The sequence below is a fragment of the Schistocerca serialis genome, chromosome 5 (assembly GCF_023864345.2).
Source record: "Schistocerca serialis cubense isolate TAMUIC-IGC-003099 chromosome 5, iqSchSeri2.2, whole genome shotgun sequence".
NCBI classification, from domain to species: domain Eukaryota; kingdom Metazoa; phylum Arthropoda; class Insecta; order Orthoptera; family Acrididae; genus Schistocerca; species Schistocerca serialis.
The window spans coordinates 455011750-455035650 of record NC_064642.1 but is presented as its reverse complement, the minus strand read 5'-3'; the positions used below and the strand labels follow the sequence as shown (position 1 = coordinate 455035650).

General features: G+C 39.7%; 1 protein-coding gene across 5 annotated transcripts in view; it reads left to right on the top strand.

Annotated features, from left to right (window-relative positions):
• The window catches only part of LOC126480828 (enolase-phosphatase E1), a 42785-nt gene extending 19291 nt beyond the window's left edge, over positions 1-23494 (top strand). The window contains exons 5-7 of one of the 5 annotated variants that reach the window (XM_050104170.1): positions 2679-2802; positions 19219-20924; positions 20964-23494. In XM_050104170.1, the coding sequence (XP_049960127.1) occupies positions 2679-2802; positions 19219-20924; positions 20964-22457 (3324 nt within the window). In that variant the 3' untranslated portion in view covers positions 22458-23494. Of the gene's footprint in view, positions 1-2678; positions 2803-19218 lie in introns of all 5 variants that reach the window. The other 4 variants (XM_050104173.1, XM_050104171.1, XM_050104172.1 and 1 more) reach the window with 4 other exon arrangements.
• The last annotated feature ends 407 nt before the right edge of the window (positions 23495-23901 follow it).

The window sequence follows — 23901 nt, the reverse complement described above, 5'->3', positions numbered from 1 at the left end:
TGGTGAAAGAATATCTTCCTTTTTCCAGTAGTCTTCATCCACTCTACCAAACAGTCTGTTTTATATCTATCATCACAAATGGGAAAATAATGGACCAGCTTCTTAGATTTTCTGCTTTCTTCCATGCTGCCCATTAGTGTGCACATCATTACTGAATATTTATTTCGAATGGTACAAGAGTCTGAAAATTTCATTTGAACAATTTTCTGGTTGGGAAGCTTCAATGTTTGAGAAAATCCAATAGAACAGAGGCAATGATATTGCACTGCCATTGTTAAGCAGAACGATAGTGTTCCTTTGGATGTGCATGCACATGCGAAGGAACAGGCTCTGTGATGATTACAGCCATCATGAAGTACACTGGTAAGTCAGTATATTATGACCACCCATGTAATAGTTTGTGTGTTGATCTTCGGAACTAAATATCACTGATTCTGCTTATAGGGTATCAGACAATCTGAAGGTAGGTTTGTGGAGGTATGTGGTATTAGATGTCTATGCACAGGTAACGTAATTTTTGTAAATAACAGGACACCGATTTGTGTATGTGGTGATGATGCCTGATAGGGATGCAAGTATGTTCCATAAGATTTACGTCAGGCGAGTTTAGCTGAGACATTATGAGTTCACTATAATGCTCATCATACCACAGTAGCAAGAGTCTGGCTCCAAGTCGCGTACAATTATACTGCTGAAAGATGACAGACTGCATTTGTGGAGTGCTGCAAGTTTCGAGCTGCTATTCGCCTAGACAGCATTTGTGGACACGACCATCGACCTAGTGTAGCAAAAAATGTTACTCACCTGAAGAGCTGGCATGTGTCCATCAATGAATGATCAAATCGTGATAGTCCTGTGCCTACTGCAATCGTAGTTGATAATGTTGGGGGGGGGGGGGGGGTGAACATGTAGGGGTGGCGTGCTGCGGTGCTCAATGTTCAGCAATGTACAATGAATGGTGTGTTCTGGACTACTTGTGCGTGCCCCAGCATTCTGCTTTTACAATAGAGATGCCACAGATCACTGTCCTACTTTACTGAGTAGCAAAGTCGTCAAGCCACACATTCTGTGACGGCTTGGGCATCCAACCATTAGTGTATAGTGGTAGTTTAACTTAGTTGCCACATCATACACAACCATTACCCCAGCCCAAGGGATAGGTCAAAGAAAGCATTTCTGAACAAGAGAAATTTAACATAGAGTATAGATTTAAGTGTCAGGAAGTCTTTTCTGGAAGTGTGTGTGTGTGTGTGTGTGTGTGTGTGTGTGTGTGTGTGTGGAGTGTAGCCAGGTATGGAAGTGAAACGTGGACGATAAACGGTGTAGACAACAAGAGAATAGAAGCTTTTGAAATATGGTGCTACAGAAGAATGCTAAAGATTAGATGGGTATATCATGTAACTATTGAGGTGGTAATGAATAGAATTGGAGAGAAGAGGAATTTGTAGCACAACTTGACTAAAAGAAGGGATCACCAATTTAATATTGGAGGCGGGGGGGGGGGGGGGGTGTAAAAATTGTAGAGGGAGACCAAGAGATGAATACACTTAGCAGATTCAGAAGGATGTAGGTTGCAGTAGTTATTCAGAGATGAAGAGGCTTGCACAGGATAGATTAGCAGTGAGAGCTCCATCAAACCAGTCTCTGAACTGAAGACAACAACCACCACCAGGTATAGGTGGGTAAATACAGTATTTTGATGCCTGTGTTAAAAGGTATGATGCTGTGCTGCTTTGAACATGGACATCAATTAAAATGTCCCACTTTTCAGGAAGTAGTGAGTGTGTGTGGGTTGTGATGCATGAACGAGATTTCAAAGTTTTGGTCTGGCCATGAGTTGCGCACAGGTAGCTAAAGTGGTTAGCAGCTTTTCGCATAAAGCAGGAAATCCAGGTTAGATTTCTGGTCTGGCACAAATTTTCATTGTTATTCCATTATACAGCTGGTTGTCCATATTTGCAATAGTGAATATATTTCATGTAGAACTGAGGCTACTTGGTTGTGTCCTTTTGCTCTTGTTTTAAGCTAAGTTTAAAAATCAGTCCTTTCCTTTATCAAGGCTCTGTAATGAATCAAAATGCACAAATTGTGTAGCCAAACCTGTCTTAAAAGAATTTCATGTACAGATGGCATTGGCAGTGGCTCAATTTGTTACATATCAGAACATACTTTAGCCACATTTGGATGTTCCTCCTTCATTAGTGCATAGAACTTTTTTGCACATAATTTGTGTGATCTGTTTATTGTTCTTTTTTCTTAATATCTTGTTCCTTTTGAGTCTCTGTGGATCCATGATATTGCTTGAAATGTTGTGGTGCGTGGAGGTACTGCTGGCTATCTTTTTTCCTTATGCTGTAATTCATCAAAACAGTAATTTTCCTTTTAACTTTTCGTGAACTGACAACTTGCTTTATAGCTACAAAACTCTAAATTTTGAACAATTGCGCATTTATAGACTTTGAAGAAACACTTAACTGAAATCTGATTATTAACACTTCTGAGTTTCCATGGTTAAAATTTGGGCAAATTCTGTATCTGTGAAGACATGAGAAACTCTGCTTGTGTACAGAATATGCTATTAGTGTGCCATACTATTTAGTGTGTATTTTGCCATGCTGAGGGATAATTACCCTCAGACTTTCATATTACAAATGTCTTAATGCTATTGTGAATTGCAGCTTTTTTCGGGTTACTTCGATACAGCAGTGGGGCCAAAAGTGGAAGAGAGCAGCTATTCCAACATTGTTAAGTCCTTGAAGTGCAGAAGTGAAGAAATTATATTCTTCACAGATGTTCCAAAAGGTTAGTTTAAATACACCTTTCAAATGTTTAGCAATGGGTATGGCAGTTTCATTGTTGTGCAGCTCACATGTATAGTGGAATGTACTGAATACAGTAGTACACTATATGTAGTACATTCCACAGTAATACTGTTTTGATCATGTTGGAAATGGTTTATGTAGGAAAAGTGATTTGATGTTGCTGGTTTCATAATTTTATTAATCCAGCAGTTTACATTACAATAGCTTTGAAGATCGTCCATTGTGAGGAAATGAAATAGATGTGATTCTGAATGAGGTTATGTAAGAATAAAACCTGTTTTCACCATTTGACTGGTCTCTGGCCTAGGTTAGGTTAGTGTAATTCACTGTTTAATACTGACACAATGGTGTGCATTGCTTGCTGTTCGCATTTTTTAAATGTCCATTGAATATTTTGTTGCAACTGTGAAAGTGTTTCTGAGAGCAATACAAATCATTTGTTTTGTTGATGTGTTTACCTGCCTACCTAAATTGTGAAATGGGCTTTTAAGTGCTTAAAAGCAATACACCGAATGAAAACAAACTTACTTGAAGTGGTATCAAGCCAATTTCATTTAATAAATTTTCATTCATCCAAATCTTTCATAATTTGTAAAAAAATTGTACGTAGTGAGTATTCAGCAAGAGGGTAATGTTTTAATTTTCTAGTTTCGTGTTTTGCTTGAAAAATGTGTTCCCATTTAATCATTTTAGTGGCCAACTTTTGCCAGGTATTTTTCGCAACTACTTGCAATTATCTGAATCTGTTGATATTCAGATATGAGTGAAAATTTTGCAGAAGTGATGTAAAATCTTGCTTTCTTGAAAATGTAAAAGTCAGCTTAAAATACTTTGCTTTTGGTTGTGTGTACCAATGAAACGCTTTGTGTAAGCAATCACGATGTGTGTGATATGGAACCACTAAAAAAAATGCTTTCATTTTGACCATCCACTTTGTGAGCAGAAATTTAGTAACCGTTGTGGAACAAATCATATTTACCACTTAGAGCTTGTCATGGATTCCTTCAGAAATAGCAGATGTAGTTGAACAGATGTGTACTTCTACATCCATATTCAGCAGACAACTGCAAAGTGCATCCAGAGGGTGCATTCCTTTATACCAATTATTAGACTTTCTTCCCATTCCATTCATTTATGGAGTGCAAGAAGAATGATTGAAGGCATCTGCTTGTGCTGTAATTGTTTAATATTGTCCTCAAGATACCCATGTGAGTGATACATAAGGGGTTGTAGTATAATGTCATGATTTAAAGCCGGTTTTTGAAACATTCTCAGGGTAGTTTGTCTATCTTAGTCAACAAGTTAAGTTTCTTCATCACTGTAACACCCTCCCATTGGTCTTACAAGCCTATGACCATTTGTACAGTCCTCTAATCCTATGTTACGGGGCCTCCACACTTCAAAAATATTCTAGACCTGGTCACATGAGTGGTTTGTAAGCAATTTCATTTGTAGACTAAGTGCACATTCCCAGTATTCTACCAGTCAGTTGAAGTATACTCCTGCTTAACACATGATTGAGCCTATGCACTCATTCCATTTCATATCCCTACAACCTCCCCAGCCTTTGCATCATGTTTTCCGTTCCGTGCTATGTGTCATTATTCTTGGTATTACTTTTCCCCCTCCCTTGGGGAATATGTCTGGGATGTTTTAGGGAATGTGTTGAGCATTTTCAGTTGCTGAGATAGTTTCACCTCTGTTTCTCACTTATTTTTTCCTTTCTTTGTTTACCTTCTTCCATCCTTTCTCTGCTTTGGCATTTGAGGCTCCTCTTTTACTTCGTCCTCCCTGTGCACGCCTGAAGACAGACCCATGCGTCTGATGCATAACAGGTGACTGGGTAACATGTAATTCCCAGGCTCAGGTTGACAGGTAGGGTTCACACATACCCCTGGTACAAGCCAGGCCTGGGGAGGGTTGCTTGCCTGAGCTGAGCTGCTACCTTCCCCAATTGCCGATTGGTCCCTCTGTCAGATGTTCGGGAGGTGTAACCTTAGGTGTGAACAATCAAGGTGGATGGACCCCCCTCCCCATTGGTAGTCATGAGAGATTTTATTGCTAGGAGCCAATCATTGCAGTCGATGTCTACCAAATGTAAACAGAATGAAGCTCCTGATTCAAAGACCCTCCCAGCTGCACCACAGTTCCTTATGGTATAACATACTGAAGATGATCAGTCCTTTGCAACAATTAGTCTGTTTCTTATTCAGAAAGGCATTAATGTAGTTGCCAGCCCTGTGAAATTCTGCTCTCATTTATGCGATGGCACTTTGCTTTTGGAGATTACTTCTGGTTCTCAAACACAATTATTGCTTGCTGCTAAGCTTCTCCACAGCTATCCTGTTTCTCAAGGCTGATAGAACTCGGAATTCTTCCCGTGGTATTTATATTACTCTGTTCAATGGTCTGATTGAGGCAGAACTTTAAACGTACCTATGTGATCAGGATGTCATTGCCGTCCATCAGGTGATGAAAAAGGTAGACGCCTCCTTAGTGCCCATGCACTGTTTGATAGTGGTGCTTCTGTCCAAGATCAAAGCAGGCTATGAAGTCATCAGTCTGACCGTAAATTCCAAACCCGATGTGCTGCTACTAGTGTCATACATACCACACTGGGATGTCTTGTTGACTTCGGCCAGATGTGTAACCTGCGGTACACACACATGTGGCCATGCTGCCTCATCTCTAGATTGTCCACTGTATCTCGATGAGCAGGCTGTCCAGGACATTCAGGTAAAGGAAAAAGTTTGCAGAATGAGATTTTTTACTCCATGATGGAGTGTGCGCTGATATGAAACTTCCTGGCCGGACCAAGACGTGAACTCGGGACCTTTGCCATTCATGGGCAAGTGCTCTTCCCCATGAAAGGCAAAGGTCCCAAGTAAGAGTCTGTCTGGCACACACTTTTAATCTGCCAGGAAATTTCAAAAGTAAAATTGCTGTACCCAGTCGCTCAAGTTATTGGCAAGTTGCAAACCCAGCATTCTACCACCTGGCACTTAAAGTACTGTTTTTGCTACATCTCGCTCCACGAAGGACATGGCCATGCAGACATGCAGCCTCAAATTCAGCCTGAGGTTGTGAAATTGCCAAGTGTCATGGTAGCATCGCAATCTCCTCATTCAGCTGTACAAGCAGCCACCAAACCTTTGTGTCCTGGGGCAAAGTCACTTGCTACACAACTGGCAGGTCAGAAAGAATACTGCTGTGAAGACTTCCTACATCCCTCTGGCCAACAGAGGAGTCTTCCTCTCCCAACTGGAAAGGCTCTGAGAAGTTAAATAAAGGCAAACGGACTTCTCTTTCACTAAGAGATCGTCTTTGATGGTGTCATCATGCAATCTATATGACCTCCGTGTCGCTGGTGTGCACCACCAACTGTTTTCCTTCCCTGGGCTCCGCAGATCGACAGGGGGAGAAAGCTGATGCCTCTGTAGATCTCGTGGAGTGGGATCCTCCAGCCTCTGTGCCCTGTAGCAGTGTCTTCGAAGGCTGGCACTGGGCAGCAGCTGAGGTGACACACTCTTCATTTTTCCCTCCTCCCCTTCCTTGTTATGGCTCTCCTTCAATGGAAAGTTTGTGGCCTTCAATTAGAGGATTTACGGCTGCTCTTAGAATCGCAGTGTCTGTTCTCTGCCTCCAGGAAACAAAATTGTCCTCACAAGCTTCCAATTCTTCCCCTACACCTCTCCCCTCTCTCCCTATTAGAGTGTGTGTGCCATGCACTAAACACATGAATTGAATTGTACAACATGTAGAGCTCCTACAGGGCTGCTATCACTACTGTTTTTCCTCCTACTTTATTTATTGTTCTGTGGGACCAAATTAAGGAGAAGTCTCCATGGTCATGGAACGAGTCAATACATGAAATTATAACACGATAGTAGAAACAGATAAAATGAAACGTAAGAAACATATTCAGGTGACAAGTCATAAGTTTAAATAAAGAAAATCAACAATGTAACAATGGAATTTGCTAATTTTTCAGCTCTTCCAGGAGCTCCTTGACAGAATAGGAGTTAGCCATGAGGAAACTTTTTAGTTTAGACTTAAAAGTGTTTGGGCTACTGCTAAGATTTTTGAGTTCTTGTGGTAGCTTATTAAAAATGGATGCAGCAGAATACTGCACTCCTTTCTGCACACAGGTGAATGAACTGCATTCCACATGCGGATTTGATTTCTGCTTAGTATTAAATGAGTGAAAGCTGCCAACTATTGGGAATAAGCTAGTATTGCTAACAACAAACAACATTAAAGAAAATATATACTGTGAGGGCAGTGTCAGAATTCCCAGACTATTGAATAGGGGTCGACAAGAGGTTCTCTAACTTACACCACATATAGCTCAGACATCCCATTTTCGAGCCAAATACCCTTTTTGAATCGGGATTACTCCAAAAAATAATACCATAAGACATAAGCATATGAAAATATGCGAAGTAGACTACTTTTCATGTTGAACTATCACTTATTTCAGATACTGTTCTAATGGTAAATAAAGCAGCATTTAGTTTCTGAACAAGCTCCTGAACGTGGGCTTTCCACAACAGCTTACTATCTATCCGAATACCTAGGAACTTGAACTGTTCTGTCTCACTTATAATATGCCCATTCTGTCTGATCATAATGTCGGTTCTTGTTGAATTGTGAGTTAGAAACTGTAAAAACTGAGTCTTACTGTGATTTAGCATCAAATTATTTCCCACAAGCCACGAACTTATTTCATGAACTACATTATTTGATACTATTTCAATATTACACACAAGATCCTTCACTACCAAGCTGGTGTCATCAAACAAATATTTTTGAATTACCTGTAATACTAGAAGGCATATCATTTATATAAATAAGAAACAGCAGTGGCCCCAGCACCAACCCTTTGGGAACGCCCCACTTAACAGTGCCCCATTGGGACTGAACATCACTACCACTTTCGGTATTCGGAGAATTACCTTCTGCTTTCTGTTCTTAAAGTAAGAGGGGAACCAATTGTAAGCTACTCCCCTTACTCCATAATGTTCCAACTTCTGCAGTAATATTTTGTGGTCAACACAGTCAAAAGCCTTCGTTAAATCAAAGAAAACACGTAACGTTCACAACCTTTTATTTAATCTGTCCAAAACCTCAGAGAAAAGAGACTATAGCATTTTCAGTTGTTAAGCCATTTCTAAAACCAAACTGTACATTTGACAGCAAATTATGTGAATTTAAATGCTGCAGTAACCTTGTATATACAACCCTCTCGATAACTTTAGCAAACACCGATGGCATAGAAATAGGTCTATAATTAACATTATCCCTGTCTCCCTTTTTATAAGGTAGCTTCACTACTGAGTACTTCAATCGGTCAGGAAACCGACCACTCCTAAAGGAAAAGTTACAGATATGGCTAAGTACTGGGCTAACATACATAGAAAAATACTTAAGTGTTCTGCTAGATACCCCATCATATCCATGAGTTCTTGGTCTTCAGTGATTTAATTATTAACTCAATCTCCCTCTTGTCAGTATCATGGAGGAGCATTTTGGATAAGTCTCAGAACACATTTGTCTAAGAGGTCTACCAGCATCCTTTTCCTTGCACAATCATTTATACAATTAATATTGAAGTCTCCACATATAACAAACTTCTTGTATTTCCTATAAGGTGAACCAAGAACCTCCTCTAGCTCTAGCAAAAATATTGTGAAATCGGAGTCTGGGGATCTATAAATAGCAACAGTTAGAAGTTTAACTCCACTAAATTCAACCACACCTGCACAACATTCAAACACCTTTTCAGTGCAGGACTTTGAAACATCAATTGACTCAAATGGGATACCGTTTTTCACATTCATGACTACTCCCTCCACACCGCAAAGAGCTCCTAGAAAAGCTGCCAGCCAACCTGTATCCTGGTAAAGGAAGCCTCTGAATTCTCTTTATTTAAGAAGTGTTCAGATATACCAATAATTTGAGTCAACATCTATAAGCAGTTCACTAACTTTAGAGATAAAACCTTGTATATTTTGATGAAAGATACTAATTCCCTCATTACTTGGATACCTAAGCTTTGTTGAAAGTGGTTTCTTTGTTAGAGAGACTTCCCTTATTCAGGAATACCTATCAGCTACTTCAATCTAAAAAAAGGTGCAGCTCTAGCACCCACTACTACAGGAATGAGTGATCCCACCACCCCCACCTGTGCTGTCACCTATAAGCTTTGCCAACCTCCCCTTCCCATACCTGTTGAGGTGCAGGCCATGTCTAGTGAAACCCGTCCTGCTGATAGACTCCACCGACACCACTGAAATGTGACCCATGCCTTCTGTCATCAGCGCACCCCCAAGTCTCATGTTATTACGCCTGACGGCTGTATTAAGATGAGGCCGATTGTGATGCTGAAACAGTTCCACGAAAAGCTCATTCGTGTTGCCAGTCTGAGTGGCTATCTTTTCCATGTCACCATCTGTCATACTCCCCATCCATATCAATACTATTACCAGCCCCACCCACAATCACAACCTGATCCTCTTTAGTAAAATCCCTACATAACCCCCCTATATTAAGTCACCTGAGCCAATCCTGCATTAGGCTTCACAATACTGGTGACCTGGTACTCACTCCCCAAAACTTCCTGCAACTGCTGGCCTACACCTCTGCCATGAGAACTACCTAACAGCAGAACCTTCTTCTTTCTCTTCGACTTTGCATCTGTCCTAGCCACCGTAACTGCTGAGGTCTGCTGCATACTTCCTACATCTACAGCTACTAGAGATTCCTCTCCACTAGACTCTGACGGTTAGTCATATCTATTGCAAACACCAATAGTAAAACTATCTGAAAATCTCCTCCTAGCAGAACTCTTGCCAACAGCCAGCTCCCATTCCCCAACTTCCTTCTCCCTCCTCATCCTATGTAGATCCTCCTGTGCAGTTTTTCAACTGCACCTGAAGGGCACAGATCTTACACTCCTGCTCCTCTATCAACTTACTCTTGCTACATAACCTGCAGTTCCAGGAGAGGATCTCACCAGAAGGCCCAATGGCTTCCCCATTGCATTCCCCCCAGTGAAAATACTTCGAACAAGTCTCACACCGCAATTCACTACTCGCGAACCTATGATAAAGCCCACACTTCTCTCTCATGGTAAAATTTTAGTTATTGAAACAAGAAAACTACTTTATCTAAGTTCTGCTACTACAATAAGATGTTGTTAAACTGACTACAGTAATCACAAACTTACTCTACAAGGGAAGTAACTACTATTATTAATAGTATTAAACAACAACAAACGAGAATATAATCCAAGACTAACACAGAAAGAAAATCAAACGTCTAATGACACAGTAATGAAACTGAAAACACTTCCCAAAAACTACTTCTGAAATATTCACCAGAAAACACAAAGAACACCGGTTGAAGACTACTAAAGTTTCTAAATAAACCACTATACACAAACAATTAATTAGTACTTAGCTTTCGATGTGCCTCTACAGCTGCAACTGGTCAGCATGGAATGTAAACACAGGTAAGAGGTTAAGTTGCTCGGTGTGAAACACTCACAAATTTCTGGTCACAACACAGGAAAGGCAGAGGTGAATGAAGAAACTAATAATAAGTCACTTATATAATAAATATTATCACAAAAACCCTTAAAATATGTATCTGAAACCTAAAATATATAAAACTTAGAGAGCGATCTCATGCGCATATGACGTCACACCAAAGATATCCAATGTCTTCTTCCCAGTCGGCTAAACAAAACACCAACAGAATGCAAAAGATACTAACGTGCTCTGCTGTTGCTGGCCACAGAGCGATACTATGCAGACACCACTGTCGTGTTGCTGGCTGGCATAGTGCTAATGTTTTGGCAGTTAACAAGAATTTTAATACTCACCTGTGACAGGCATTTCTTTTGGTCTTAGACTGATACTTGTGGATTTCTTACTGCTGTTATCTGGATTGGATGGAGAGTAGCCTGCTCTAAAAGTGCACACCACACACTGTCGGCTACCTGGGTAGCAGACTGTGAGGTCTGGTGCACATCTGACCCATTTAGGGGGACCCTACAGCTCTCAACCTTAATGGTGCAAGTCCAGAAAGTCATAGTGTAGCTTGTCCCAGAACCTTCAAAGTATCTAGTTTAGTCATTCCATTGGATTCAGAACCAAGGGGGACAATGCTATAAATTGTGAGCTTCATTGAAACTCCATGTGTAAAGCTGGTCTTCTCAATCATCTCTGCAAGTTACAGGAATGATCAAAGTAGGACCTTGGAGCCCAGATGACAGGCATCATTAGTTCCAGGATGTGCCACAATCTGCAGTTGCTTGCACCCTTTTCCCTCTGTGGCATAACATCATGTTGAAGCCCCCAGGCATACACATTGGTTGCACCTGGTGTCCTTTCTTGTCCCTTGAAACTGTTTCCCTAAGGATACCATAATTTGTAATGTATTTGAACTACTGATTATTACTAAAGTGCATGTCATTTATGACGGCAGTAGAGTTTAGGTTCGTTCTGCGCATCTGACGTCACAAAACAGTCAGCCAGTGAACAGAACGACGTTGCCAGAGCTCAACTGCAGTGCAGAGCATGGACGAGTAGCTTCAGTTTTAGAAACGTTCAGTCATAAATAAAGTAATTAAACAAAAGCAAGGTCTTGGTAGCAGACTTTCTTTCATAGTAAGTTTGGAAAAAGCATTCTTTATACAGATTGCTTCATATTCTATTAATTAAATCAAACGAGCAATAAGCCTCCTAATACAGGCAATAGCAAGGAAAGGTATTTGTATCATTCTCACGAACTGCTTTTCTGCAATAAAGAAGAGCGGTAATTGTTTGTTTACTATTGTACTTCAACGAAACGTGAATAATTCATAGTATACCAACAGTGTTTGTCGGTATTTTTTGAGATATTTTAGAGTCCTCCATGAATTCAGTTGAATGACGAGCTGTGTTAGCGTAGTAGTCAGGGTGTTTGGCTGTTAAGCAAAAGGTTCTGTGTTCAAACCTTGTTCGGTACTTAATATTTTCTTTATTTAAAAACAATATCAAAGTGTCTTACTTCATGAATTTTATTCATTTGAATGTAATTTTTTGAAATTTCTAGTGCTTTATCTCTTCATTATAATCATATAAGTTTTCGGTTTTTCTAATTTTGTCCTCCAATATTTCTTTTCACAGCAGTTAAAAACAATGAAAAGGCACACACAAAATATTCATGTTATCTGTTTTGTTTGCATATCTTCTCTTCTGCAGTCGCTGTTTTACTATTCATATTGAGATATATTCTTTGCGACAGTATTAAAAGTATTATTTAGAGCAGAATTTCGGCTTGTACGTTGCCGAGCTACTTGATTCTCTGATGCAATTCTTTACTTCGCTGCTTTGGCGATATCATATTCAATGTTTTCGTCGACTGATCTATGTTTTGTCAAGTATTTGGTGTCCGTTGTGACAAACACAAATTGTTTGCGCACTGCGCCTCACCGACAATACATTTTAGTTTCTATGTTTTATTACGCCCACAATTCCAGTTTTGTGTACATCACCAATTTTGTTTTAATCAGAACTTTTTAGAAAAAAGCGAAATGACTCTGGTATAAATAAAACTTTTGTTACAGTCGCGAAAGACGGAATATTTCTCAATATTACATATGACACCTATCTGGTACTTAAATTAAATGGGATATTGTTATTCAGTAAATTTTATATGAAATTTAGGTATCTTGTCCACATTTCATTCTCAACATTGTGGCAACTAAAATAGACCATACGGAAAGTATACGCTATGGACTTTTACCTCTGCAAACTCTTCAAAATTTCGTGCGATGGTTTACTACATTTAATGCTGCACAATAACTGCATTGAACATCGAAACAAAATTAAGTCATTTATGGGGGGAAGATATCAGTCAAGATGATGTGTAAAAATCAAATTTTCGGGACAAATAGTTTTTGTGAAATCGAATGATAAATGTGTCAAAGCACTCGGAACACCGTGTCAGCACAGGCGAGCTATGCAGTGATGACAAAATCGCGCACTGCATGGAATGCGGGGAGGACGTCGGTAGCAGCGAAAGGGTTAATGTGGCCATAGTGGCTTTACTCTATAAACTGCGTGCTCCCCTCTAAACGTAAGTTTGCGAACTATACTGTACTATGGTGCTGCTTCTCGTGGTGCGTACATTGTTTGCAAGCTGGCAACGCAGCAGTCTCCCGCGTCTGGGCGGGCATGCGCAAGCCGCCAAGATAAAAGAATGGAACTATAGAACCTACTGCTTTGTTTGCCTGCTCTTGACACAGGGCAAAACAGATTTTTCCGAAATAGGTAAAGTGAGGTCCACTGGCTCAGTTGCAATGGAATACAGCACCTTGATCTTGTTGATTAGGGGAATGTTATAACACCCTGAGTCACCTGTGATCCCCATTCTCTCCATTCAGGACACTTAGGTATACCATTGAAACGCCACTTGCAGTCAAGTGGGGAGTAATGAGAGATGTACTTCCTGCAGAGGAAGCAGGGTTACACAGGAGAGAATAGTACTTAAGGTACCTTTAATACTGTTACCACAGGTATGAGGTTTGATCCCGAAGTACGGTTCCCTTCATTTTTACAAGTGGACAGCATTGGTTTACTCATAGAAACTCACATTGTTGGAAAGAAGAAACTTTGTTGGCCACTCAAGTGTTCCCTTAACTTGGAAAACAAATGATAATCACTAGGTACGATGTCAGGACTGTACAGTGGGTAGGGCATGACAATCCAACTGGCTTTGTCGGGATACACGTTTTCGAGTGTTATCGTGAAGCAGTGTTAAACCTTCCATCAGTTCTGTCCGGTGGTTCTGGATAGCCCACCTGAGCTTTCATTGGGTTTCACAATAACTGAGTTTTTGTCCCAGGCTGTTATGAAATTGGTCACCATTATCCCCTTATGATCCCAAAACATAGTGGCCATGATTTTACCAGCAGTGGTAGTTTGTTTGAACTTTTGTGACTGGTGCCCCTGAGTGATGCCATTGTTTGGATTTTCAGTTGGTTTTGGGGGTGAAATGAAACACTCATGTTTCGTCTCCCATACCCATTGTGTGCAACACTTGGGATACCCCCGTTTTGCCATCAAAGCTCTTTCAACTGTTCTGGAAGAACTCCCAGGAATACAAGTAACAAGTTCATGGATATTGATCCTCCTGTTTTGAAGCACTTCACGTTGGACCATCTCTGTAACTGGCTCTGAAACTGAAGGTATTCCAATCTGTTCGTGGACATCCTTCCGACTGGCGCTAAACTCCCTCCACTATTTTCGGACATGTTGAACGGACACACACTTGTTGCCATATGCTTGTCAACTGACAATGAATATCCACAGACGGAATCCCTTTTGTGTGCAAAAACAAAATCAACAATGGACAACTCCATTACAGATGGCTGCTGACCCAATACTGCACAGTGCAGCAAAGTGCAGCTAGGAGGAATCAAGAGTGAGGAACAGCTATGTGCAGTGGTGTTGACAGATTTCGCCTAGCACCTTCCTGTGTGGCTGGAGCTCCCTTGGGAGTCTTACTTCTGGATCACCCTCTTGCATGACCCTCACCTCTTCCAACACACTGGTCTACAGCACCTGCCAATCATTTGACAGTGGTCAGGGCAATTTCCAGTGACTTACAAATGTCAACTAGTTCATCCTGTGTTCAAGACCATCATTCTCAATGAGGCTGCATTTTGGCTGTGCAATGTATTATAGGGTAATGAACAAATAACTTTAAGCCTGCTGATTATCTTTTAATCTCTTGGGCTATGAGGCTGCAAATTTTCTGTAAGAATTGAAGCAAATACAGATTTCTGCTAAGGTAACAGATAAAACCTATGCTAAAAATTACTAATTTCCTAAAACTTCGAGGGTAAATTACAGTTGTTAGCAAACTTGGAAGCAGATAATTTACAGTAAATGTAGGTTATACTGCTCTTTAAGGGAAGACTAGATCCAACACATGATAGAATATCTGCTACAGTAAATAAATCACAAACACTGATTTACTACAAATTAGATTGTGCAGTTCAGTGATGACAAAATCGCGCACTGCGCGGAATGCGGGGAGGACGTCGGTTGGAGGAAGAAAAGTAGGGTGCTTGAGATTTGCTGATGACATGGTCCTTCTAGCCACAGGGGAAAAAGAATTACAGGATTTGGTGGACACCATTGCAACTAACGGAAAAAAATATGGAATGAAAATTAACACAAATAAAACAAAAGTATTGGCAATAGGAGGAAATAAGGAAATAAAAATTGTGCTGAATGGAGAAACACTAGAACAGGTGCAAAATTTTAAGTATCTTGGAAGCAGGATAGACACCGACTGGAAGTGCACCACAGAAATTAAAACAAGGATAGCAATGGCAAAAGAGGCTTTTATAAGAAAAGGAGAATCTTCTGCAGCGGTCTGGACAGAGAACTCAGAAAGACTCATAAAATGTCTTGTATGGAGTGTTCTTCTATATGGTGCTGAAATATGGACTATGAGGAAAAAAGACAGAAAGGCTGGAGGCTTTTGAGATCTGGACATGGCGGAAGATGGAAAGAATAAGTTGGACAGAGTAAAAAATGAAGAGGTACTGAGAATAGTGGGAGAGAAAAGACAGTTACTAGATGTAATAAAGAGAAGAAAAAGAAATTGGATTGGGCATATATTAAGAAAGAATGACGGACTTATAAAAACTGTTTTAGAAGGTAATGTAGAAGGGAAAAAGTAGCGAGGAAGGAAGAGATTCCAGATACTGGATGACATGATGGACGGTACAACATACAGCAGCCTTAAGAAGGAAGCAATGGATCGCAGAAAATGGAGAGGCAAAGGACCTGCTAATATAGCAAATAACATGATGATGATGATGATGATGATTGTGCATGGGACAAAGACAATATCCGAAATTTCTAAGAAGTGTATGTTTATTTGCACTAACATAGAATGAAATTAAGGGTGATACAGTCATTGACAGTAACTGAATCACACACTGATTTGCTGTGTAATAATTATCCAAAAACACTCGTACTGGAAACTTATGAAAATATTTTTGTAAGTGTCTGAAAATTGTCAAACGGCGATTTTCTCACATATACAATGAAATTAGACTTTCTTGAACAAAGATAGGCTTACTATTCTCAAATTTTAAGAGCACAGTTAAGTTTAAACCTGCAATTGACGATAAGAGTATGTTGCGGCACTTATGACTATTCAATATTTCAATATATCCTAGCACAAACAGATATTGATAGAATCAATGAAAGATTATGCAGAAGTGAGGCGGACAGTAAAATATGAGTCTAGAATGTCAAATCGGCATGTGAATCTTGCAAACATGGTCTCGCAAAAAGGCAAATTCCGAAGTCAGCTGTTACATATAAATAAATGTGAATTGCACGGATTTTTTACTTAGCTGTTTCTGTGCCAACTTTGACACTGGTGTGACAAGGAACGACATTGCAGTGTGAGTTTTTGGTCAGAAATTTAGAAAAATGTGTAGCACCAACAAAGTATGCGTTCTGCCTGTTGCAGATAACAATGCTAATATGTGATTTACTCTGGTCAGATTCAAAATTTCTGAGGTGTTAGAAACATTGAAAACATAGGTTGTTCTTCCACTGTAAACACTTTGAGTAAATCACAATAATAGCATTCACTTTCAAATAATTTTTAAGGGTAACTGAAGCAGTCTGAAATATTTCAGTTAATTATGATCCATACCATGCATAACTCTATAATATTAGTAAAGGCAGTCGAAATTAAAATACAGTGAATAAGTGATAGTATTTAAATTGCAGTATCATGTTCAGAAATGGATTGCTTCCTCTGTAATTGTTACGGGGCAGTTTGAATTTTCTTCTTCATGATTTGGACGTATTTACTGAAATTCATATTACATGGTCAATACAAAGCTGTACTTTCTACACTGTGAGGGGGATTGATGATTGAAGATGATCACCTGATCGTGAAATGAAGCAGTACACAGAAAACAAGAATGGAAGTAAAATACCACATATATAATATAAAATTTTATCATTAAGACACACTCTCGAAGGCAGCTAAGACTATTTAAGCAAACATATTCTTTAACATTATTTTAAATCGGTTTTTTTTTTTCAATTGTCTGTTGTGTTTAGTAGCCAGAGCCCAATTTTCAATGACTACAAATTGTATTTATATTTTAGACTTTTTGAAATCAGACAATGAGTGAAATGAAAGGTATCAATTTTCCAAATGATAGGACAGCATCCATCATCTGCTCCTTGTCTGGTGTGATGTCGTTCACCACAGCTTAGTTCCTCTTCTACCAACCTCCTCTCCAGATAGCACCTGTGCCCTTTGTCCTAACTTATTTGTTGGATGCATTCCAATATGTTGTCACAGGGTTTCCTCTTTATAGCTATATCCAGTACTGTAGAAATTGGTCCCTGATCTCTCATCACATGTTAAAGCATCCTATCCCTTCTCATCACCATCTTCGATATTTTCCTTTCCTCAGTGATTCTGGAGAGTACTAGCTCATCCCTAGTATTAAAAAGTCCACTTGATTTTAAGTGTCCTCCTATAGCGCATCATTTCAAATCCTTAGATTGTCTTTCATGGTTTTCTTCAGTCTGTGATTAATGCTGTGCTTGAAATGTACATTTCTTCCTCTAATTTAGACCAAAATGTTGGTTACTAGTTTACTTCTTTGGGTGAGGAATTATCCTTGTACTACTGCTTTTGTTGTCCTTTCAGCTGTCGTGTTGCTTTGCTTCAAAGATTGCAGATTTCTTAACTTTGTATAGTTCATGTTTGCCAGTTTGCTAATCCTCATTACTTTAGTCTTTCTTTGGTTTATCCTCAATTATAATTTGTACTCATTTCTGTTCATTCCATTCGACAGATCCTGTAATTTTTCTTCACTTTCACCAAAGACGGCAATGTTGTCATATCTTATATTGATATCCTGTCACCCTGAATTTTAATTGTGCTCTCAAACCTTCAATTTGTGTTATTGCTTTTTCTACGTATAGACTGAACAGTAGAGGTGAAGGCTGCATCCCCTGCCTTTTACACCATTTTTAACCTGAGCACTTGATGTTTGGTCTTCCATTCTTATTATACCCTGTTGGTTGATGTGCATATTGTATATTACCCATCTTTCCATGTAGCGTCCAGATTTTTCTCGCTTGTTACTGGGTTGCAAATTTTCCAAAGCCCTGCTAAACTCTGACTCTAATATTAAACACCCGATGGTGTCCATATTGTGTCTTTGCACAGATCCTTCTCCTTGCAGAGGCTTTCAGTGTACTTGGGTACTTTTGTCACCTACTTGCTCTGTCTGCAGTTAACAGTGGAATTCATATTGCACTCATAACCCACTAGTGGATGTGCCTATGTATACAGTGCACCAGCCACAATTAAAATTGTTTTGCACCATTCCGTTGTTTCACAATTGCGAACCTGTACCTATTCCTTCATTATTGCTTCAACTAACACAGTGATACATTGTCCCATATCTTAGCAGCAGTAATATAAAATAAACAGCGAGCTGGGTGAGAAATTTAAAATTACTGCAAGAAAATTATCCAGACCATGAGCTAGCAGCACACTCCCACAGTGAGGAAGTTGTCAAAGAAATAATTAGTAATTGAATAAATGGTTGGCCGATATCTGATGCTACTATGCTGCATTGAGTGGGTCATTACTGTGGGGTAAGATCTATCTGTGGCAACAAAGCAATATAATCAAAGTTCATTTCATTATTGTGTTAGCTCATATTATGTAAGTTTATTTTATCATTCTTTACTTCAACTAAAATTAAACTAAGTCTGCTCAGTGTTTAACTCAGTACTGTAAAGACAGTAAAGACTGCTATTCTTAACATGTGTACAGAAAAAGCATGCTTACTCAAGGCTTCATGAGGAGTCAGTCAGATTAGATGTTAAGATGACATGTTTTGTAATTTTGTAACAAGTTGTATTTGCTCATTACATGTATTGCTTTTGCAGATACAGTGGGTAAATTTTAGTTAATTTGGTTCATACTACAATTAAGTAATTAAATGATATACAGTTTATTGTAACATGATCAATTTTGAAGCATTTTCCATCAATGATGGAAAGCTTAAGTGTATACATGCTTCTCCAGGGTATGGAACTGTTCAGATATGTCTGAAGAGATTATTAGCTTGAAAATCAATCGTGTTACAATAAAAAACTGAAGATCATTAATTGCAGTCTAAGGTAAATTCATTCTTATCTCTAACTTGTTATGTTTATGTTCCTGAAGTTCTGCCAGTGACAAACATTAAAAATAAAAATTGGTATGTTTGCTACTGTGAAGTGTACTGGGCCTACTGTTGGGGCAGAATTTTAATTAGTCTTTCATTCCATTACAGAAGCAAGAGCAGCAAAATCAGCAGGCTTACAGGCTGTCATTGTGGTCAGAGAAGGAAACCTTCCTATTACAGATGAAGATAAACTTGAGTTTCCAGTAATAAAGTCATTTGATGACATTGTATTTGAAACATCTGTGAAGAGAAGAAAGAAATCTGAAGAGGAAACATTAGAACAGGGAAAGGAAAATTCTGCTGTAGTTGATGTATCTAGTATGCAGGATGTGGAAATGCAAGAAGAGCCAATTGCTGATAAAACTCAAACATCAAAAGCAGCTGAAGGGGTAAGTAGTACTGAGATGGTTGAGGCTGTAGTACAGCCAGATTCCATGAAGCAAACAGCTGTGGAACAGTGTGACAGCATTGAAGAAGCAAATCAGACCAGCTGCAAAGACAAAGATAATGTGAGCAATGATCTTAGCAGTACTAAGAAAACTGGTAGTGAGGTACTTGCTGATAAGGGTACTGTTGCAATTACGGAGCAAAAAAAGTCAAATGAAACAAATACAGATACATTGGAAATAAATGGTGCAGATAAGTTGGATGTGAATATTGATAACCAGGTAGAAACCAATGGGCCCAAATGTCCTAAAGACAGTCTCTCTAAATCTGATGCTAATAATATTGATACTCCAATAAAAACAAATAGTGATAACTCTACAAATTCGAAAGATGCAATATTAAATGAAAAAAAGAATAGCAGTTCATCTTCGGAAAAGTGTCCTAGTCCTGAAGCTAAGAACTTGCCAATCACTGGTAATGACACTGTAGTTCCTGATGGTAAGACTGATATTAAATTGGCTGGCAGTGATAAGGCCAAGCTTTGTGATAAGACTGAAATGGGAGAACATGACAGCAATATTTGTGATGACTCACCTCATCCATCTGGTAAGGATGGTACAGAATCTCTCTCATCTGATGCTACTGACAGTAAGACAAAGGTAGAATCTCTGACTGAAAAGACTGAATCCACATTACTTAACACAGCTGAGCTGCCAAATAAGACTGAATGTACACATACAGAAAAGACTGAAAACATTTGTGCAAAGACTGAATGTGTCACTACTGATAACTCTGAATCTGCTCCAGTTAGTAAGACTGAATCCCTAAAACCTGTTGAAGCTGAACCTGTCACTAAAAAGACTGAATCCGAAGTAAATAAGACTGAACCAATGGAAACAGAAGATCTGACACCTGCACGCACAGAAGACCTCAAAAGTAAGGATGAATCAGAACAAAAAGATAAAGAAGTTGCACAGGAGAGTGCACTAGTCAGTGGGGTAGGAACTGATATTTCTCCAGCAACAGATGGGGTTAAAGGTAAAGCAGCTTTGCCCTCAAGTGAGACCAAGGCTCCAGCAGCCGTAGATGGAGGTAAGATTGAGGTTGCTTTGGAGGCAACTGAGACTATGATGGAGGCAGCCGTAGATGACAGTAAGGCCGAGGATGTAAGGGAAGCAATTCCACATGATGGTAAGGCTGAGGTTACAGCAGAGGCAACACCATGTAGTGGTAAAGCTGAGCCTACAGTGGAGGCAATCTCGGATGGTTCTGAGGCTGCAGTGAAGGCATCCTCAAATGATGGCAATGCCAAGGCTGCAGTGAAGGCATCCTCCAGTGGTAAGGCCGAGGTTGCGGCGCAGGTGATCCCAGATGGTGGTAAGGCTGACACTGCAGTGAAGACAATGTCAGATGATGGTAAGGATGAGGCTGCTGCAGAAGTGATGCCCGATGGTAGTAAGGATGAGGTTGCTGCAGAAGTGATACCAGATTGTATTAAGGCCGAGGCTGCAGCAGAAGTCACGCCAGATGGTGGTAAGGCCAAGGATACGGCAGAGGCAACGTCAGATGGTAAGGCTGTGGTGGAGGTGACGCCAGATGCTGGTAAGGCCGAGGCTGCGGCAGAGGCAACCCCAGATGCTGGTAAGGCCGAGGCTGCGGCAGAGGCAACCCCAGATGCTGGTAAGGCTGAGGCTGCGGCAGAGGCAACCCCAGATGCTGGTAAGGCTGAGGCTGCGGCAGAGGCAACCCCAGATGCTGGTAAGGCCGAGGCTGCGGCAACCCCAGATGCTGGTAAGGCCGAGGCTGCGGCAGAGGCAACCCCAGATGCTGGTAATGTCGAGGTTGTGACGGAGGCGACCCCAGATAGTGCTAAGGTTGAGGCTGCTGTGGATGCAACCCCAGATAGTGCTAAGGTTGAGGCTGCTGTGGATGCAACCCCAGATAGTGCTAAGGTTGAGGCTGCTGTGGATGCAACCCCAGATAGTGCTAAGGTTGAGGCTGCTGTGGATGCAACCCCAGATGATGGTAAGGCAGAGACTGCAGTGGAGGTGACCCCTGAGGACAATATGATGGAGGCAGCCCCAAATAGTTGTAATACAGATTCTGTGACAGAGGCGGACCCAACTGGTGATAAGGCTGAGGTGAATGGTGGCAATGCTACAAAAGTCATTTCAGATGTCAAGGCTAATAGTGTTGCATCTGTGACTGAAATTAAAGCTGATAACAAAACTGATGTGCCCATGGAAGATGTTGAACCAATGGTCACAGATGACACTGAACGAATGTCAACTGAGAAAGCCGAACCTGTGATCAAAGATGAGTCTGAACCAATGGTCACAGATGAAGCTGAATCTGTAGCAACAGATGAAGCAAAGCCCGACACTGAAGGAGCAAAAAATTCATCAAGTGATGCTGAACATATGGTGACGGAAGATCCTGAACCAATGGTTACAGATGATGAACCCATGGCTACAAATAAGGATGAAGCTGTGAACAGTACAGTAAAAGATGATGGTAATGACAAACCTAAAGCAACACAGGCTGAGAGAGAGACAGCAGCTGATGAGGAAAGCAGTAAATGTACAAAAGATGCTCCCATAGATTCCACCCCTGTGGTTGACAATGCTAACTGTAACTCTGTGAACAAAGATATAGCTATTAAGAAGGAAAATGATCCTGCCGGCACAGGGAAGCTTGATGCAGTGTCAACTGCAAAAGATGATATACTTGAAACTAAGACTGAATCATCAAATAATGAAAATAAAATAAGTGAGGCTCAAGGTCAGAATGTTGCAGATAATGTAAAAGAAACTGAAAATGAATTAAAGGAAGGGAAAAAGAATGTTAATAGTTGTGTTGAAAATGGTGAGAGTACAGAAAAGACTGAGAACACTAGTGAGAAGCTTAAAGTAGCAGTGGAGAGTACTAATAAAGTGGCTGACAATGTTGTTAGCACTTAGACCATGCTTGCATAAATAAAATTATTGAAACTAACATAATATATGGTTGTTAATGTAAGCGATGTACCAGTGAGACTGCTACAGTTTAAAATACAGATGGAAAAATGTACTTTCAGTCTTAAGTGCCAAAATATGGAGCTTTAAACAGTTTCACTATATAACACTTTCCCAACAATTGCTAGCAAATGAAGGGTACCACTTGTACTTCCAGGCAAGTCAGGCTGTTTGATGTTCCTTATGTCCCATATTTTACAGTGTCTGGCTTTGCCATTTGGTAAACCATGTTGCTAATAAGAATTCACATGTTGTAAATATATCATACATAATGTAATAAGGTCCATTCCTGAAATTTAGAGTACATGGACTAGTTGTGCTCAATTCTGCTACATTCCGAGAGCTGCCATAAGTGTTCACTTTTACAACTACCTTAGAAGATAACATTTTAATGTTTTCACATGGAGATTATATTTTTATATCAATGTACTACTGTAAAGTTAATCTGTACTTCCTAAACTTTTTTATTAATATATTCCTTCTTATAATAGTAATAGGACTGAGTTAGCTGTTGCAGTTCATATTGCAGCAACAGCAGATACGTGAAAGTTGTCAGTTTTCTACTTGTCCTGCCTCTGTGAATATCTCCTGCACTGTTCTGGACACTGTCAAATGTTTTAATGTACAGTGACCACTTTGTATTATTTTGAAACAATGTTCCTTTTACCACAGTATTGCTGTAACACTAGAAGAGTATTGAAGTGATAAGTTTTGTAACTGCAGTACAGGAATTTTACTCTTTATAAAGTATAATTTTTTTAAATTAGCAGTCTCGTAAGTAAATTTTAGGGCAGTTGCAGTGATCTTGTACTTATGAGAAATGTATTATGTACTATAGAGTATTGTGAAGTAAAATTTTCAAAAATACATTGAGGGGAGAAAGTGTCAAAGCCTGCAATTTTGTAATATTGTGAATAATAGTTGTATCTGCGTAGTTGTCTTTGTCAACGATGTAAAATGACAATAAAAATTGTCTTAAGCAAGGTTGTTTTACTAAGTGTTTGTAGTTATCTACCTTAAAGTCAAAAGGGTGGGAAGTAATACGTGGAAGTGATGTCAGTATTGCTGTGTAAGATAAGGAATACATTAGTTTCAATGTGAAACACTTTGCTGATAAATTCCCGTAATATTCATGTTGCATACTTTACCTGCTATATTTACCCATCTATGAAGATAAAATACTTGCAGCATTCACATTGTGGACATACTATTCATGCTAATGCCTTTATTTCAGTAATTCTGTTTAAATACAGACCATGACACCTACAAAGTTTTGCTACTAATTTTACCAAATGTGGAAGTAGATTTGTTTGTAGGAAAGATCTGGGGTTACAAAAATATAAAAAAGATCAACCTAATTTGAACCTGTTCAGTGACCTTTGTCACTTTG